Here is an 18,784-nt window from a genome sequence, read left to right as displayed (position 1 = left end):
TTGCAAACAAAGAAATGTTAGGGAAACAATTACGTACTTACATTTCAGTAATCAGTGATTGATTAGACGAGTTTAAGTTTGGGAAGAAAGGATTTTGTCCTCTGCATAGGCATAGACTCGGTTGCATTCTGATGAGGCAGGCGACCAGCAGGTGGTTACCGAATGAAGACGGAGACTCTGCGCAAGGCAGCTCAGGTGCTTCAGAACATCAGTTCTGCTCTTGAGAGCACCAGGGTACTTGAAGGCCTGGATGTACTAGAGGGAGAAGCATCTGGACAGAAGGCCAATGTGAGAGCCAAGCTATGTCTGTGCTTTTAATTTAGGATCTCTTTGCCTCAGTCTCTTCATGTGTAAAGTGAAGTATTAACCTACAATGAAGTGTTAATTGAGATCTTTTTGAAAACCAACCATGCTGTTTATGTTTGGTTGAGGTGAACACTAAGTTCTAAGGACACACATAGGAGAGAGAGTAGGGGAGCGAGGGAGGGACTGAGTAATTGGAGTTATTGGGATTTAAATAAGAATCAGGAAGTGAAGGAGAAGAAACAATGAAAGTCCACTAAATACTCACAGACAGTAGAATTTACACATAAAACCAAACCACGCTTCCCTGGCCACTCCTTATGAGAAGTGCATTGTGGGTGCTCTCTCCTCTGACAAAATGCTTGCCATAGCTCAGACAGAGGGGCTATTGATTTTGGCTTATGGTTTCAGTTCATCACGGTGCATGCATGAGAGCTGAGTGTATGACAGCCAGAAAGCACAAAAGAGAGACACAGGAGCGACGGCCTACGCCAGCTGACTTGCACCATTTTTTCTTGTCTGTTCCAACTCAGTCCCAACCTCCTGGGTGATGCTGCACATACTCAGGAGACCACCTCTCTCTCGGCTAGTCCCACTAGCAGATCCTTTCATAGACACAACCAGAGGTGTGCGTTATTAATCCCGCAGAATTAATCCCCTCCAAGCCAGTTGTCAGTCAAGATGAACCACCGTGGATAGTGGTTTTAATGGGCAAATTAGAGATTTGCTTTGCCCTGATATCTTCCTTTGAATAGCAATCATTATCTTTTGGGAATCTCAGACTTTAAAAGTTAAGAATTTTGTGTTTTGAAGAACAAAGATATATCTAAGAAATGCCAGTGTGTTTTTTTTTCCACATATGTTCTTGCCAAGCTTCATTTAAATTGAATGTCCTTTTGAAATTGGTTCTCTATGTCCCCGAGGGGTAAAAAGAGATATGTTATACTCTACTTCCTTTATACATATGGATTAAATGTTTCCTTTCACGTGGCTTCTACAGGCAACATTTGTTCTTCTTGTTTCTTATGGGCTAATGTGTTAGTACATGTATGTGTTGTGTGATCTCAACATTTGTTCTTCTGGTTTCTTATGGGCTAATGTGTTAGTACGTGTATGTGCTGTGTGATCTCAACATTATTCAGACTCCACCCTTCGTTTTAAATAGAGTGGGTTTATTCTCTGAATGTGCGTGAAGCCTTTTGGTACCTTGTCACCCTGAAACACCTTTTGTTCATTCTGTATTTCAGGCCCTGCTTGACACTCAGAATCTCTTGCGTGCTCAAATCACAAACTTTACATTCAACCTTGGATTTTCAGGGAAATTCTATCACACAGGTAAGGCTCCTTGGAGCACGCTGTTTGGAATCTCTCTTCCCTCCTGTCCCCACTTTCCTGCAGGCCGGTCTCTGAGTTCAAGGCCAGCCTGGTCTACAGCGGAAGTTCCAGAACAGCTAGGGCTACAGAGAGAAACCCTGTCTTAAAGAGAGAGAGAGAGAGAGAGAGAGAGAGAGAGAGAGAGAGAGAGAGAGAGAGAGAGAGAGAGAGAGAGAGATAGAGAGAATGTTAATGCTTATAAAGTTTATGGTATTTTCTAATGTCTCTCCTTTTTAGTTGACCTGTAATTTACATACAGAAAAATCCATAAATAGCACACATGATCTTTTGTGAATTTTCACAAACAGTACACAGTGATTTAGCTCTCAAGCAGAGCGAGAAAGACATCATCTTACCCCCATCTTACTCCCTTCTTGTAGTCTCTAGCCTCCTGCTTCTAACACTTCTAAACTGCTCCCTGGCTTCCAGTACCTCGTTAGATACACCTGCCTCTTACGTAAGTGTAAAACTCACCACATCCAGCTTCTGCTGTTGTTGTCATAATACCTTGTGTTAGTCACACAGATATGAGCATATATTATCATTCTCTCGGTTTTCTTGGTAGTATTTCGTTGGAGCATCCCAACACTTTATTCATCCTACCGCAGTGTAGAAGGTTATTTCTAGCCTTTGGCATTTCTTAGATCATCCTGCTAAGCATTCATCCCTGTCCCTCGGAGAATGTAAGTTCTTTTCTGTTGGATCTCAGCCCAGACTGGAGTTGCTCACATGACACACATATGAGAACTTGAAGAGGAAAGGCCAACCTATTTTACAGACTAATTTTTCCAGTGTGAATTTCTAGCTGTCTGAGGACTGTGCCTCATATTTCATGTTATTTCCCTTTTAAATTTTAGCTGTGCTCTGGGAATGTAGAAATTCATATGATGGTTTCCATATATATATTCCTCTTACGAATAGAAAGTGGACCTATACACATGATTACTGGCTGCTTGAGGCCCTTTCCTGAGGTGCGCTTATTTCTAAGTTTTCTCTTTGTTACTGATTTGTAGATCCTTGTTCCATTCTGTGTGCTGATTTCTCAGTCACATGCATTATAATTTCTTTCACAGTCTGGGTTGTCTCTCTCTCTCTCTCTCTCTCTCTCTCTCTCTCTGCTTGTGGGCAATAAAAGTGGCTCATTTTAATGTCAATTTTATCTTTCCTAATAGCTTTTTTGGGTCTTGTGCAATATACAAAATCATACGTGTTTTTGCACAAGATCATCAAAGTCATAGATAAATAAAACCAAGTTTCATTTATCATTCCATCCACAAAGTTTTAGGAGTAAATATTGGAACTATTCAATTGTATTGAGGTGTAACTTTAAAAAGCTAAAACATGCCCAAGGATTGGAAGACTAGATATTTAAGAATTCAGTCCTCTCTAAATTGATCTATAATTAACACAATTAATTATATTGCAGTCTCAGACACAGTCCTAACAAGTTTCTTTGTGGGTATTGGTGACATGATTCTAAAATTTACATGAAAATTCAAATAGCCAAGAAGAGCCAAAGCAGGTCTAAGGAAGATGAACCAAACTGCAGTGGTTGCACTAGCAAAGCTAGGAGTAATCACAAAGTTACTTCCAGTAAGGTGTGTGATAGAAACAAGCTAAAAACGGGGAAAGAAACACAGTTCCCAGAAACGAGCTAATCTTGTCTTTGATGGGCATGGGCTTTCCGATAATTCGTGGTGCTTACAGAACTTTACTGTGGAAAGCAGTTAGCTTACTTGACCCAGAGCTGAGAAAAAAAATAAATAAATAAGTTCCAGACTGATCACAGACTCACAGTCTTATGATAGCCAAATATTTCTTAGCTAGAAATGAGGGTGTGCTCCCCACGGAAGGCTCTCCAGGGTGCAGAAGTTCTGGTCCTGGTTGTAACAATGCTAGCCCCCATTCATGCTGCTGTCTTTCATAACATTGAGAAGAAACTCCATGCCTGTAGCCACCTCCCTAATATCACGTGTTAGATGCTTTGACATCTGTAGGGAGAGGGAACTCGAGTCGCAGGGAAGGAATCAGAAAACATACGGAATGTATATCTTTGAAAGAAGTGGTGTCACTCGGGCTGTTACTGCAGTAAGTGCCTGAGGGAGGATTTAATAGAAAACAGGTGTGAATTTTGTTTTCTGAAGTTTCACCCATGGTCTGCTTTGCCCATCATGTCTGGGCCTGTGGTGGGGCAGAGCACCAAGGTGGCTGTGTGTGGTAGACGAGTCATTAACCTCATAACTGTCACGTAATTAAAGAGGTCCATGAGACCCCGTAATAAAGGATAACAAATGTTTATTGGGGAACACTCACAAGGAAACTGCTGTGTTCCTCTGCTCTGCGGCTGCTGGGAGCTGCAAACAGAACTCCGACCACCAACCAAGTGAAAAAGGAAAAGGGGTGAGCGCGCTTCCTGTCTGTGCGTATTGTACCTCAGACCACTCCCCAGTGGACTGGTATCCAAAAGGATCTTGGCTGAACGAAGTCCTACAACACTTAACAATCACAAAACAGAAGACAAAGGGGCTAGGGAGAAAGTATGCTCTTAGAGACCCATCTCCAATGACCTACCTCCTGGAACTAGGCCCCTCGAGTTCTTGCCACCCTCCCAAAATAGCACCAGCAGCTGAGGACCAAGCCTTCAACACATGAGCCAATGGGACATTCATTCCATGTTCAAACCAAATGGAAGGCAGTGAGAGAAAGAACTACAGAGTGAAAACCAGGACAGTCCAAAGTCAGGAAATAAACATCTCCTGGCAACTCAGTCTTTTTCCTTCAACCCCAGACGCTAGAAATGGTGCCGTTCATCCAACCCCTTCCTTCTAAGCTCTGAAAGGGTTGTGTTTTGTTATTTGGTTTTCTCTTTCTTTCTAAGGAAAGCACTTCTCGCACCTCATGATGAGGGTGTTCTCTCTAAACTGACGGAAGAGCTGCATACATGGGAGGAAAGTAAAGGCAAGGTTGGTGAGACCTCCTTGTCAGTGTAGAAGAGAAAAGGCCCTGCACAGACCCAAGGCATGAGTCTTCATGGGAACAAATGGGAAATTTAAGTCTCAGCCTCTCAAATTAGATGTTATAAAACTTGATTAGAGCACATTGTCTCCCTATGTGAAGAACTGATTCCTTCCTCAGCTGAAAACTCTATCCTCTTCCTCAGTCTTGAGAGGACAAAGAAAAGTGGTGTCACTTTCAAAGGGAAAATTTATTTCAGGAAATAGCTTGCTTTCTGTTTAAAATTTTATTTCAAATGTGTGGGTGTTCTGCCTGTGTGCATGTCTGTGCATCACATGTGTGCGTGGTGCTGGTGGAGGCCATAAAAGAATGTCAGATCCCCCTGGAACTGGAGCTAAAACATGATGGTGAGCTGCCATGTGGGTGCTGGGAATAGAACCCGGGTCCTCTGGAAGAACAGCCAGTGCTCTTAACCACTAAGCCACCTCTCTAGCCCAAGACTTCTTCTTCTGAGATCTATTTTAATTTAAACAGTGTCTTGAATTTTGAAGGTCCCAAAGTTATGTAGCTAGTAAAATGCCCAGACAGTCTTCGCTCTCAGTTAACCAGAAGACAAGCTTCACCCTCAGTTAACGAGAGTGCAGTTTTCCTATGGAGCTTATTAGTTAATTGGCAGTCATTCGTTAGGGAAGTTAGGCAGCAGAAAGAGTTCTGTTGTCTGCAGGTTAGTGAGGCTAGAACATGTCAGGAAAACACTGAGAAGTAGCTTAAGTAAGAGTATCTGTTTATTCTGATCGCCTCATAGAGTTACCTGAAAATGTAGAAAGCCCTGGGGTATTGAGTTAAGAAATTCTGCCATTTCTGGAGTCTGCATTTGACCAGTGAAAAATAACTAAGGGCCCTGAATGTGGAGTTGCTTAATTAAATTAGAACTCAGGGCCTGGCGTTTGGCCTCTGTAAAGATCAGCCTCCTTATGCGAGAAAGTCAGGTTACCTGTGACCCTAGCCACAGGGCATTGTGAGAACGGAACAGCATAGCCAGCACAGCGCCATAAAACTTTTCACCGTTGCCTTACCTCTGCTGCGGTCTCAGTCGGTGGCAGTGCACAACATAAAAGCAAAGACAGACGTGCTGCAGAGGAAATCTTACAAGTAGACACACAGTAAAATAAGCTCCTCTTGACAGTGGCTTTATTGGGCTCAAGCATCATTTTCAATAACGTAAGGGATTTGACTACTCATTTCTGTCCTCTGTTTCCTACAAAGGAGGCCAGAGTAATCCAGGCACAGGCAGCTACAGTGATTTCATTTGTCTTAACATAATCTTGAAAGTAATAAATAGATACTTCTACTCAATAAAATTGATTCTCATCTAAAATATACCCGAAGTGGGATTCAAGGGAGACAGACAAATAAAGCTATTAAGAAAAATGAAAGACATAAAATCACATTTCCTGTGAATGAAGATAAGTCTGTCAGATGGTAGAAATCATTTCTCTAAATCCAGCATGCTTCCAATGTATAAAAGTTGTCATTGTGGTCCTACCATGGTGTTCAGAGAAGGGTAACGAACATGCTGGAGCATCTCTCTAAAGAACCTTGAGATCCGTTGCTCTCTCCCCCTTAAACAAACTCTGAGCAAAACTAGTTGGAAAATGAAGCAATGCGGACAGACAGATGCAGGGAAAGACAGATGTTGCATTGACAAGGAAGGAGGAGCAGAAGAGCTCACACACTAGGGGACTCCAGCTAACTCTGTCACAGTGTCCTGGCTGAGGAGGCAGAGCTCAGGATGAGGTGATAACTGAGAGACCGCAAGAGACTTCTCTCTGTTTCCACTGTGAAAGGTGAGGCAAGGGACTGCCATAGACACCACTTTGTGCCATAGACACCACTGTGTGCCATAGACGCCACTGTGTGCCATAGACGCCACTGTGTGCCACAGACACCACTGTGTGCCATAGACGCCACTGTGTGCTTTAGACGCCACTGTGTGCAAATGCCATACTCAGACCAGGAAGCTATTTTCTTGCATCTGAATATACAAGCCATGTCAAAATAATCTACATCATCTTCTGCAGTCCGACTATTTGTAAAGTATCAGTCTGTTTTATTCATTCTCTTCTATACTACAAGATGTACAAAGACTCGGATGATTAAAGAGTCTGTTGTCTTCATGAGTGATTATATTTATTATAAACATATTTAAATATTAATTTTAAAGATGAAATTAAAATATTTTGATATTCATATCTCATGTTTAATAACTTTTTTTAAGTTTAAGGGCTGGAAAGATGGCTCAGTGGTGTGTCCTGCTCTTTCAGAGAGCGAGAGATATTGCTACAATCTCTAGCAAGCTTTCTTGTCAGACTGTCTTTAGATCACCAACCCCCAAATAATGACACAGAGACTTAATAATTATGAAAGCTTAGGCTTGCTTCTGACTAGCTCTTATACCTTAAATTAATCTGCTTCCATTAATATATTTTGAATCATGTGGTTTTTACATTTCCTCGGTACAGCATGTCCAACTTGCTCTGAATCTGCTGGTGTCTCCACCTTTCTTCTTCTCAGAGTCCTCTCTGTCCCCAGAAGTCTGCCTAACCTCTTCCTGCCTAGCTCTTGACCACTCAGCTCTTTATTCAACAAATCACAGAGACACATCTTCACACAGCCTAATGAAATATTCTGCAATATTGACCTATGTCAGGTGTCTCACCACCAGATGTAACTCAGCTCCAGGGGCTCTGACCCCTCTTCTGGCCTCTGCTGGCACCACACATATATACAGAGACCCACACACAGAAACACACAAGCTCATAATGTAAAATGTTAAAAAAATGTTTTTAAAAAGTTTTGGCACAGCCTCTAATCATTCCTTGACAGATTTTTCCTTCACTAAATTTTGGGTTCAATGACTTATGTGCATGTGAGATAATGGTGTGTTCTAAATAAATTACATGATAAATGATTGATAGGTGAGTGCTAATTTAGATGATAGATTATAGTAGATAGATACCACGTAAATGATATATAATAAAGATAATAGATAAATGATATAATAAATAAAATAGATAAATAAATATGCTAGATAGATGATAGATAGATAGATAGATAGATAGATAGATAGATAGATAGATGATAGATAGATAGATGATAGATAGATAGATGATTGATAGATAGATGATAGATAGATAGATAGATAGATAGATAGATAGATAGATAGATAGATAGATAGATAGATAGATGATAGGTAGATGAGTGATAGACAGACAGATAGGCAGATAAGATGAAGATGCATTTGTAATTAACTGAATAATCATTTTTTTCTGCCCCTACAGGGACCGAGGAGGAAGATGAAGGTGATGACCTCCTGCTGGGGTCTGTGGATGAGTTCTGGTGGTTTCCTCACATGTGGAGTCACATGCAGCCCCACCTCTTCCACAACGAGTCCTCTTTAGTGGAGCAGATGATTCTCAACAAAAAATTTGCCTTAGTAAGTAACTCACGCTGACTGCTGCACTCGTGTACAGTGGCGAGGGAAGGAGCAAGGTGTGTGAAGTGGCCTCAAGGTTGCGCTGCGCTGGCTTTCCTTAAGCAGCTCTCACGGTAGCAATTAGAACCTTGATATTCTGTCCTTTCCATGTATGGCTCTTGAGTTTGTACTGTGCACTCATCCCTGGGTTTGGTGCTTTGACAGCTTTAATTTAAGAGAGACTTCCTAAAACACAAAGCTCAATTACACGGCATTATGGTCAGCATTCCTAATACACATCTCCTATACAGGAACTCCTTTCTGCACTGCACTGAGCGACAAAAATAAAATGTCTATAGCAGAATGAAACATTCTGTGACTTCATGTCACATGATATTATAAGAACACAAGCCCCTCCCCGCCCCCAGTTCAGAGAATAATTGTCATCGAGTTGGGGAAAAATATGTTACGGTGGGAATGGGACTCAGTATACCAAGAAATCCAAATAAAACTAAGGTATCATGATGCATTGAAATGAGGTTGGCATAACAAACCAAATGGGAGGCCATAAAGTAGACACAAGTCAATGAAGATTCAGAAAAACAGTGAAGTGATACTGCAAACATCAGGATGGAGCATTTGCTCATCAGAAGGAAAGCATGCTGGTTCATACTGAAGGCGCTGTGATTTGGAGGTAGAGAAACTTATGGTAAAACTTCTAATAAGAACTTTATGAAAGGAAATGCTCCCTTGGGTCAGCTTCTCTGACCCAAATCCATTTTTATGAAATGGTATTTTACACCAGCTGTAGGAGCCTAGGAATTTTCACTCTCAATATTATGGTTGCTTACTCAAACTTACACACAAGTCAGTTAAAATTAGCAGAACATATTGTTTTTCCTAAAGATATGCAAAATCTAACTCTTTGAAGAGCACACTGGGACTCAGGTTTCTCTAACTTTAATCCTACTCTCCAAACAGAATCTCAAGGGTACCATTCTTGTATTCTGACGATTTGACGAGAAAGAAAATGTAAGGTTTCTCAAAGTCGATACAAGGACAGGATTTTGACATTTGCAAACTTTTATGACACAAGTGTTGCTTTTGCCCCTAAAACTGTAAATGGCCATGAACTTGTAAAATTGAGTAAACACGCCACACATTGCCATAGAATTGAAAGCTCTCAGTTCCCTGGCTAGAAGACTGAGGTTTCAATGTTGAGAACTAAATACTTGAAAGTAAACAGTCAAAACAGACCTGTACAGGAGTTTTAAACATTTTTTACAATTTTATCCTCAATTGTAAGAATGGTTCAAAATTGAAATCTTATCATTCTTCATCTGACTCAAGATCCAGGCAAAGATTTATGAATATCATTGCTAATTATATGTTGATAATTCAAAGTATGTTTCCTAAGGCCGTAGAAAATAATTGTGAAGGATCTTAAGAAAATAAACCCAAATTTTATCTTAAAAAACAAAACTGAAAGCCAGTTTATCTTCAGTGTTTGATTAAACCGAGATAAGTGAACTTTAATTTGGTCAAAGCAGGATATATAAGAAAGACTAAACTAAGAATCTTGGAAATAAGCACAAAGCACAAAATAGAATATATTATTATATTATGTTATGTAATAAATATGCACTATCTATTGCATGTGTGTATGAACTGCATGAAGCAGTGGTAAGGAGTAGCAGCCGATGGGCACCAACTGCTGTTTTCATCTTTATATTTAGTATCTTAAAACTGTCATTTTCAGTTTTTCCCGCGACTCCTGAAATGTTCAACATTACGGGTAATGGAAATAAAGTCTTTAAATGATTTTATTTTATTTTATTTAAAGATTTTATTTATTATTTATTATATATACAATACAGTCTTCTGCCTCCATGTATGCCTGCATGCACCAGATCTCATTGTAGATGGTTGTGAGCCACCATGTGGTTGCTGGGAACTGAACTCGGGACCTCTGGAAGAACAGTCAGTGTCCTTAACCTCCGAGCCATCTCTCCAGCCCCTCTTTAAATGATTTTAATTTTGTATTGATATGGCAACTGCCTGATGTGAGGTTCACAGTTTGTAAGTACATATTAGTTAATTCAAGTGCCATTAAGATATTAGGCTTCCAAAGTTACCCTGTTGCTAAATCCAAAGAGGAGAGGGGCATAGGTTTAATTTTTTTTAGCTTACTAAGCATTGTTTCTTTTGATCTTCTTAACAACCCTGAATTCTAAGCATATGTAGTTTCCATTTATAGGTGAGAATCATAGAATGCACACTAGGATTATAAAGCTCATTGGTAGAATTAAAGAAGGAAATTCAAGTCCTCTAATCCTGCATAACTGTGTTCCCCAGGCTTCCTCATCCAATCCACGAGTGTCAATCTAGTCTCTGCTGCTTAGTAATCATGGGTATGTATGGCCATCTGGGCAACATAAGGGACTTGGAAAACTCGAGAGAGGACTCCCAGGGAAACTCTCCCTCCTGGTGTCCCCCACTTCCCAATAGGGGCAATTCTCTAAGTGGTCCAAAAGACCACCTGAGACCAAGCAGCTTTCCATGTGACTGAATATTATTTATTCCACGCAAAGCTGCTTGAAATCAGTGCAAGCTACCCTATAGGGAATACCATCCGGACCATCCTCTCATTAGAAGCAAATCATCATATGCTTCACCTGTGTGAACGCTGCCTCTCTAATGGGTGATACCCTGTTCTTTGCTTTCAGCTTGAAGGAGCTTAACACGAACGCGAATGTTTCCCGATACAATAGATAGGGGAAATTGCAAAAAGGCAGTGGGCTGCCTTGGAAGCCAAAGGGTATTCAGCCAAGAATGGAGATGCGGAAAGGCAATGTTTAAATGAGTGGCTGAGTTAAAAGATATTTAAAATGCCCTTCCCACTAAGAATCTGAGCCTGTGATCCAATATGTCAGGCCCTACTCTTGCCGTCAGCTAGGCACAGCTGTTTTCATTTCATTTTCAAGTCTGTCTGAACTGTAAGGTTTCTGCATGGTGTGGACCCTTCTCTCTCACAAAGGCACTAATGTTCCCTTCGGTGGCTTCTTATGGAAGATCAGACAGATCCTTTAAGCAGACTTAGATTTGGTAGCCGCAGCCATCAAAGTAAATACAACCTTACAGACGAATCAGGGGGAAAATTTTTAATGAGCAAAGGTAGACTTAATTCAAATTTTTAAAAGATTAAAGAGAAATTTTACTTTGAAATTATCAACCTTCCATCCAGGATTAATTATAATGTTAATGATTGGCCTATCATGCAGTTTGAAATGTCTGTTGTTCAGCCTTAAAAACCTAAAAGATATCACTAGAAAACTAAAATAGCATTATATTTGAGCCTCAGAAAAGGTCATCACTAATACATTGTCTCATTTCAAAGACTAAATCTAAATTTTAGCAAGTGTTTTAATAGTTTAATTTTTAATAATGATGTAATTAGTAGAGACTTTTGTCATACACCTGCCACCCTCTATCAAACAGTACTAACATTCTGGGGGTGTTCTTTGGGGGGTGGTTCGTTTTTGTTGTTGTTATTTTGAAATTTGTGAGAGTGTCTCATTGTGTATGAGCCGCTTTTTAAACTCACTCTGTAGGCCAGACTGGGCTTGCATTCTCAGAGATTCACCTGCCTGTTCCTCTTGAGTTCTGAGGTTAAAGGCATGTGTCACCATCCCCAAGGGATGGTATTAACATTGTTACAGACAATCTTTTTAGAATCGGTAGCAGTGAAACAATGTTCCTGGGGACTGGAAATCTTCCTGTAGGCTGTACTCTTGATTGCATTATGTCATTTTTTTGGAATAACAGCCCTTCTCCAGACCAGCAAAATACATCCATTCACGTTAGCTGCACTGTCCATTGTCATGACATATGTCTTAGATTAGTGAGTATATCACTTTTCCAATATAGAAATAAAGATTATAATATCCAAATATAATTTTAAATATATTAAAAACTTGCCAGCTTGAAAAATACATGATCAGGCCGGGCGGTGGTGGCGCACGCCTTTAATCCCAGCACTTGGGAGGCAGAGGCAGGCGGATCTCTGTGAGTTCGAGACCAGCCTGGTCTACAGAGCTAGTTCCAGGACAGGCTCCAAAACCACAGAGAAACCCTGTCTCAAAAAACCAAAAAAAAAAAAAAAAAAAAAATACATGATCATCTTTAAATTCATTTGCTTGCAGCTAGAGAAGGGAGAAAAATCTATCGTTTTTCTTTCAGTAAGGCTCTTAGCTAAAATGGCACTTCATGTTTTCATCTTATATTAATATTTAATGCAAAGTATAATATCAGTAGTCTTGGTAAAAGTCAAGAATTCCAGTCAGGATGCAGAATCTAATCTGAACTGATAGGCCACACTCTGGAGTAATCTAAGCAGCATGGTGCATGAAGGTCACTCGTCATAAATCAGCACAGACTGGCTGAAGCATGTAATTTACTTCATAAAATGAATGTAAGCATAGAAATAGAAAACCGAGGGACAAGTGATAGGGCTCATGTTCAGCCTCAGAGTACTGGGATCCCATGCCAGTTCCTACAATATGAAATATGACAAGAATATTCTCGTCACCTCATACCTTTCCCCAAGACAAAACTTTGCCACTACTCAGCTCCTCAAGGGTCCTGGCCTAGAAAATGTCCCCATCATCCAACTCTGACTTTATAGCTAGCTGCAGTTCTGAGTAGTCAAAAGAATGTTATATATGGTGGTAAATATGTTGAGAACAATGAATATGTCACTTGATATAATGATTAGAACTTAAATACAACTCGAATTGGTATATTCATAATGGAAATCATAGAAGGGAGCAAGAATTTTCTAGCAATTTGAGTAAGTATAGAAACAGAGTGATGTTTGCATGTAGGTGTTCAATAAATCATTATTAAAATACAATTAGATACTTTTTCAAGATCCTAAGAGTCTATTAACCATGATCTCAAACTGCATGTTTTTATCATCAGGAGACAAGTGTTGTTACTCAAGTACTAAGAGGAAGAGGCATGCCATACTGTTCAGGGACCTGTGGGGACACAAAGAGCAGTTAGGACGTGGAGGAGGGCATTCTCTGTGATTTCTATGGGTGAGACAAGGTAAAGCAGGCCAGTGGGCTCTGAGGCATAGGCATTAGTTTCTTGGACTTTGGCCCTGTGTGATTAGGGCAGGATGCTTTGCTCATCACCGGAGTTGTAAATACTGGAGATGTGGATGCTCAACCCCTGGAAAAGCGTGTCACATCTGAAGTGTACTCCCGTGAATGAGTTCATCACCTCTAAAAGGAACTGGCTAGCAGTCTGTAACAGTCCCTTTAGGGTCAGCAAGGCCAAGAGACAACAAAGCATCACAAACAGAGAAAGTAAATAGGCATGATTAAGGCATTTGTATATGCTTCTCACTAGACTTGGGTCATTCAATGAGATTAAAAACCCCTCCTCATACCAAGTGCAATATCTGTGACATTCCTAACTTTTTGTTCTCATCCTAAATGTAGCATCATGGTCCACTGATGTGGTCTCCCTGCATTAGAAAGCAGAAAAGATTATTTTATGGTGATTTTGATACTTGATACTTCATATAAATTATCTCTTCATCAACTTTTGTATCTTTCTCATCATAAGTGTCCTACAAAATGCTTCTCTTTGGTAAAGTAGAAGTGGGAGATATGCCCACCATTTCACTCTGTCATGAGCTAAAGCATTTTAAATGTTCCGTCTCCAGTTTGGGTGACCCAGGAAAATTGATCTCTTGACTGATAAAAATCATTTTCAATTTGTTGTTTCTGGGAAGTAAACGTTCTGCTTTAACAACTTCCTTGGCGTGAGTTGTATACCTCTTACTGGTATACTTAGTGGGTTTTGTCTTCTCATCTGTTCTCTTGTGATTTTGAAGCTCTTGTTAAGAGACCCATAGTGAACAGTAGTTGTGTAACTGGAGTGCGGATTGACTCCATAAACATGTTCTCTCCCCTTCACAGCCTCTGCTGTTATCTCCATCTTCTGTGTGACGAGGCTGGTTTGGGAAGGTTGAGTTCTTTCCTCAGATGCACAGCTAAGACATAGATCTGGCACATGAACCTGAAGTGTTCCGACTGTTCACCACTGTTACCCAAATGTTTCCTCCTGATTTTTTCCCCAGATATAATCTTGGGAGGAAAGGAGATTGTTTTGAGTGCCTTATCCTTTCGTTCTGCTCCAGCAGTCTATTCCCAGCAACTGTTCACAACTATTTGCTCATCCAAAAATACCCTGACTTCTACTTTCCTAAATTGAAAAATTCACCAACTTGTTTTCAGAATTATGTATTGTATGTATTTTGAACTTGGAAGATGACATTGTCATTTTCGCCTCCAGACTTCTCGCATCTCCATAGCGATGACAAAATCATAGAACATTAGTGTGGGAGTGTTAAGGACAGACAGGCAGGGAAGGATTGGGGGTGAACAGACAAATTGGATTACCGTTGAGAGAATCAAGAAGACGAAGTAGAAGCCAGGCTGACTCAGTCAGTGGAAATGGGACTGTAAAAATAGAACTGTCGGAACTGTTTCGGGGGCAGAAACAACCCAGCCTTTATTGGACGGACAAATAGGTAAATTGAAACAACAGGGCAAACATCGTGATGTTGGGCCAAGTCGGGCCAAGCCACCTACTTTTCTCTCTGCATATACTTCTTTGTGATTTTGAAAACACAAACTGCTGATTTTCCTTTAAAGCTCCATAGTTCACCTATGCGAGAAGACTCAGCTCCCTCATCTACAATAGCAGAAAATTTCTTATTTGAAAATAATCATCCTGCTGTTATTAAATGACATTTATCTTATTGCGTGAAAACACCACCTTAATTTACTTTTATTTACTGCTATTGCTTTATTGTTTAGGGCTTTGTTTTTAATTCTTTGACAGTTTTATACATTTGTGTAGTGAATTTCAGCTGGTTTTACTTCCATTGCTTTTCTCATCCCTTCCTTCATTCCAAGAACTCCCTTATTCTGGACTGCATCTCTCTCTCTCTCTCTCTCTCTCTCTCTCTCTCTCTCTCTCTCTCTTTCTCTGTGTGTGTGTGTGTGTGTGTGTGTTGTTGTTGTTGTTATTGTTGAATTTAATTTGTGTTGCCTGCATTAACATAGGTGTCAGGTTATTTTACTGCAGCCAGGACAGCTTACCAGTGGCTAAGCCACTGAAGCAGATGACTTCCCTCCCCCAACAACCGTTAGCTGCCAATAGGCCCTCAAGGTGAGTAGAACCTCACGAATACCTCCCCCACCCGTGATGAGATGTTGGTGGGCACAATCCTGTCCAGGCCTTATGTGGACAACTGAGCTGAAGTGAGTTCATCCACGCAATGTCTAGATTGTTTCTGTCATGTCTAGAAGGCACCTTTTTGTGTCACACCTCCTCCTCTTCCATCTCTTACATGTCCCCATCCCATGATGCTACCTAAACCTGGGGGGACTCTGTCCATTTTGGATTGGGCACTCCACCCTCATTTATTCTTGATGTTTTGATCAGTTATGATTGAGTGTTAACAGCCACTCCCAGCTATGCAGAGCACTTCCAATGAAGCACAAGATCAGCACTAATTTAGGGACATAAGCAAAAAGGAATTTAACTGTATGTCCATTTATCAAAACAATAGTAATAGGTTCTCCTCTAAAGGTTATAATCTCTTGATCAGGTCCACAGACGTAGACACAGGTTCCTTTCCTTGGAGAGGGCCCCAAATCTAACCAGAAAGCATTTGGTTACCTCCTTCCTAATCATGCTGATTATTGCACTGGTGGACACAACTTTCTGAATCAATTAGTTCACAGCTGGGGAAGACTAATATCCTTTAACTGATGAATGGCTAAAAAGGGTGTGGTAAAAATACCCAATGAAATTTCATTCAGTTGTAAAGAAAATGTAAATTTACAGGGAAATGGAAAAGAAATTATACAAGGTGATGTAACCCAGGGCCACAAAGACAAAACCATATGTTCTCTTTTTACCTCACTCCTAGCTATGAATTCTCCAGCAGTGCATTGGATTTGGGGTGCCTCTAGAGGCCAGGAAGATAAGAAAGGACACTGGAGAGGGAAATAAAAAGGCCTCAAGTGAGAGGGATTAGCAGAACACTTAACACAGGAAAGGAGGCAAAAGCGAGGCTATGGACAGAAAGGTAAAGTAGGGCAGGGAGGTGATGCAGAGTAAGGTTTAGAAGGGAGAGGTAACCAAAACCAAAGATGTATGAAAAAATGGAAGCCTATTTCTTTAAACTTTGGAAAGTGATTTTGTTTGCCTGAGGAGGTGAAGGCTTACTTAGTAACTTCCTCTTTAGATTACACTCTTTCAGTCTATGGAAAGCTTTCATACGTTATAATGAGAGAATGTAGAAAATACATCTCTCCGTTCCTTTCCCCCTTTTCCTCCAGCACAAATGCTAGACTTCCTTGCCAGCGTGCATACCATTGACAAACTGGTTTTGTAAAAGCAAGATATAAATTTAGTGCATGTTCCGTTTGAATAGCCCCCTCTGCCCACAGTCATGCGGACATGAGGCAAACTCAAAGCCTTTATGAATCTGTCTATAAATTCTCCCTGCTGGGCTGAGCAGGATGTGGAGAGGAACAAGTTCTACTTCCAGATCCACAAATGCTGCTCCTGAATTCTGTCTTTTTGTTCTTCTGTCTTCCTAGACCGGAGAGCACATGATAGCTGAGATGTGGCTAGAAATGGGGCAGAGACAGAAGGGACGGCAGGAAGACAAATGTCATGTGATTCTTTCTGTGGAAACATCTGTTCACCCCACATAGGGCAGTTATGATAGAATGAAAGAAACAGAAATTGTCTCATCCAAATCAGTATGAGTGAACCGGGAGTGTTTTAGGGTGACTTACAGGATCACGAGTGACTCAAAAGCAGCCGCCTCACTGTAAAGCCCACCCAAGCAGGGTGACAGCTCAGACACAGTGCATCCCTGGAACTCCCTGCTGGACTTACAGTTCAGCCCATGGCAGAGTCTCCTCTTTCCAGAATTGTCACTGCTTGTATCACTTCCAGAAGGGAACTTTGTGAGGCTGTAAACTTTGGTAGTTTCCTGGGCCTTGTAAGTTTCCTTCCTTAGGAATGTTTCAGAAGAAATGGCTGTGCAATAAGTAGCGCCAATTCTGCAGCTCAGCTCACCTTCGGTATTCTTTAAAGTGTGTGGTGTATGTGTGTGGTTCATGTGCACTTCTGGCAGTGTATGTGTGGAGGCCTGAGAAGGACATCATCAGGAATCTTCTTGGAGCCCTCCCCACCTTACTCTCTGAGGTAGGATCTCTCATGCCCAGTCTTTTGCCAGCAGTGACTGTTCTGGCAACCTTGGTTCAGCCACCCCATGACAGACTTGTGAGAGTGGAAGGTCCAAGCACTATGCGTTTACATGGGTTTTGGGCTGCAAACTCTGTCTGTCACACTTGAAACAAGTGACTTACCCACTGAGCCATCTCCTCAACCACAGCTTCAGCTTTTCATGTCTCGTAGCCACCATTCCTGTCACTCCATCATGTCGCTTCCATTTCCCCCTTGTGTCATTTCTGTTCCTTTTTAACCGTTTTCTTCTCCAACTGCCTCTAAATTTTATGCCTATTTTTTTGAATCATTGTAGTAACTTATCTAATTTCCCAAACTCCCCATTCTTTTCATTTAATTTATGCTCAGACTGGGGAATATTGACTTTTTTTCTAAAAAAAAAAATGCTTTATTCTCTTTTCTATAAATGTAACAGAAATGTACATTTCAGTCTTGATTTGTAAGGAAATGAAGAAAGGGAAATTGCTGGGTTCCAACTGTGAATCATATGTTATACTTATTTCATGAATCCCCACAGCCGCCTATACGGCTGATTATTCCTGCATTACAAAGATCAGAGAATTTGCATAATTTTACTAAGATCGCACAGCTGGTGGAAGCTGGAGAAGAGGATTTCATTCTGATTTGTCAAGCTTAAGAGCCCATGTGAGTGCCACAGTTTGTCTAGAAGCAAGCCCCAGCGCCTCTGACACTAGTGACCGTGATGTTTTCGGAGCAAATTGAGCGCATCCCAGTATGGCTTTTTATGATGCTTTTTTCTTGCATAGATGTTTATATGGCATGTCATCTCTGGTGTCCGTGAAGGACCGCCAACATCACTGCCTCGGTAACTACCATAAACACCAGACTATGTGCAATAACTACGGCAGACCAACGTCTTCACTAACTTTCTTTTCAGAATATCGAACTGCAATTAAAGTTAGTGTTGTGCAGACTTAAACATCCCCAGCTAGTCAACCGTGTGTGTTTTCTGAAAGATCAAATGTACTTGAAAGTAGTCTGGGGATCTGCAACTGCCATTGAACTGTCTACAGCTTTACTGTGTCTTAAAAACCATCCAGTGTCCCAATCAAATTCATTGCTTCCCACTCAAAGAGAGTTAGTGTCACCCAAGCCCTACAACACACTCACTATATCCCCAGCCGACTATCTTTCCAGCTATTTAAATATAAAAGTAAAGCTTCCCCCAATCGCATTTCTTTTATATTTCTGAAAGCCCCCGTCTTGTGTTTCACTTGAGTAAATTCAAGCAATTTAAAGCAAGTCTCAACCTGGCATATACCGAGTACAAGTGCTCACATGAGTCTTCTGAGTGTTCTTAGAAAAGCG

The 18,784-nt window shown here is 40.8% G+C and overlaps 1 protein-coding gene across 4 annotated transcripts in view; it reads left to right on the top strand.

Moving 5' to 3' along the window:
- LOC130889545 (bifunctional heparan sulfate N-deacetylase/N-sulfotransferase 3) overlaps positions 1–18,784 on the top strand; it is a 126,465-nt gene that overhangs the window by 37,734 nt on the left and 69,947 nt on the right. For all 4 annotated transcript variants that reach the window (XR_009058601.1, XM_057793354.1, XM_057793355.1 and 1 more), the window contains exons 3-4: positions 1,551–1,638; positions 7,974–8,128. Coding sequence is in view for 3 of the 4 variants with exons in the window: in XM_057793354.1 (XP_057649337.1) it covers positions 1,551–1,638; positions 7,974–8,128 (243 nt within the window). In the remaining variant the exon portion in view is untranslated. The remainder of the gene's footprint in view (positions 1–1,550; positions 1,639–7,973; positions 8,129–18,784) is intronic.

The sequence above is a fragment of the Chionomys nivalis genome, chromosome 18 (assembly GCF_950005125.1).
Source record: "Chionomys nivalis chromosome 18, mChiNiv1.1, whole genome shotgun sequence".
Classification (NCBI taxonomy): Eukaryota; Metazoa; Chordata; class Mammalia; order Rodentia; family Cricetidae; genus Chionomys; species Chionomys nivalis.
Note: the sequence above shows the minus strand (reverse complement) of the source record. Positions and strands in the feature narration are given on the sequence as shown.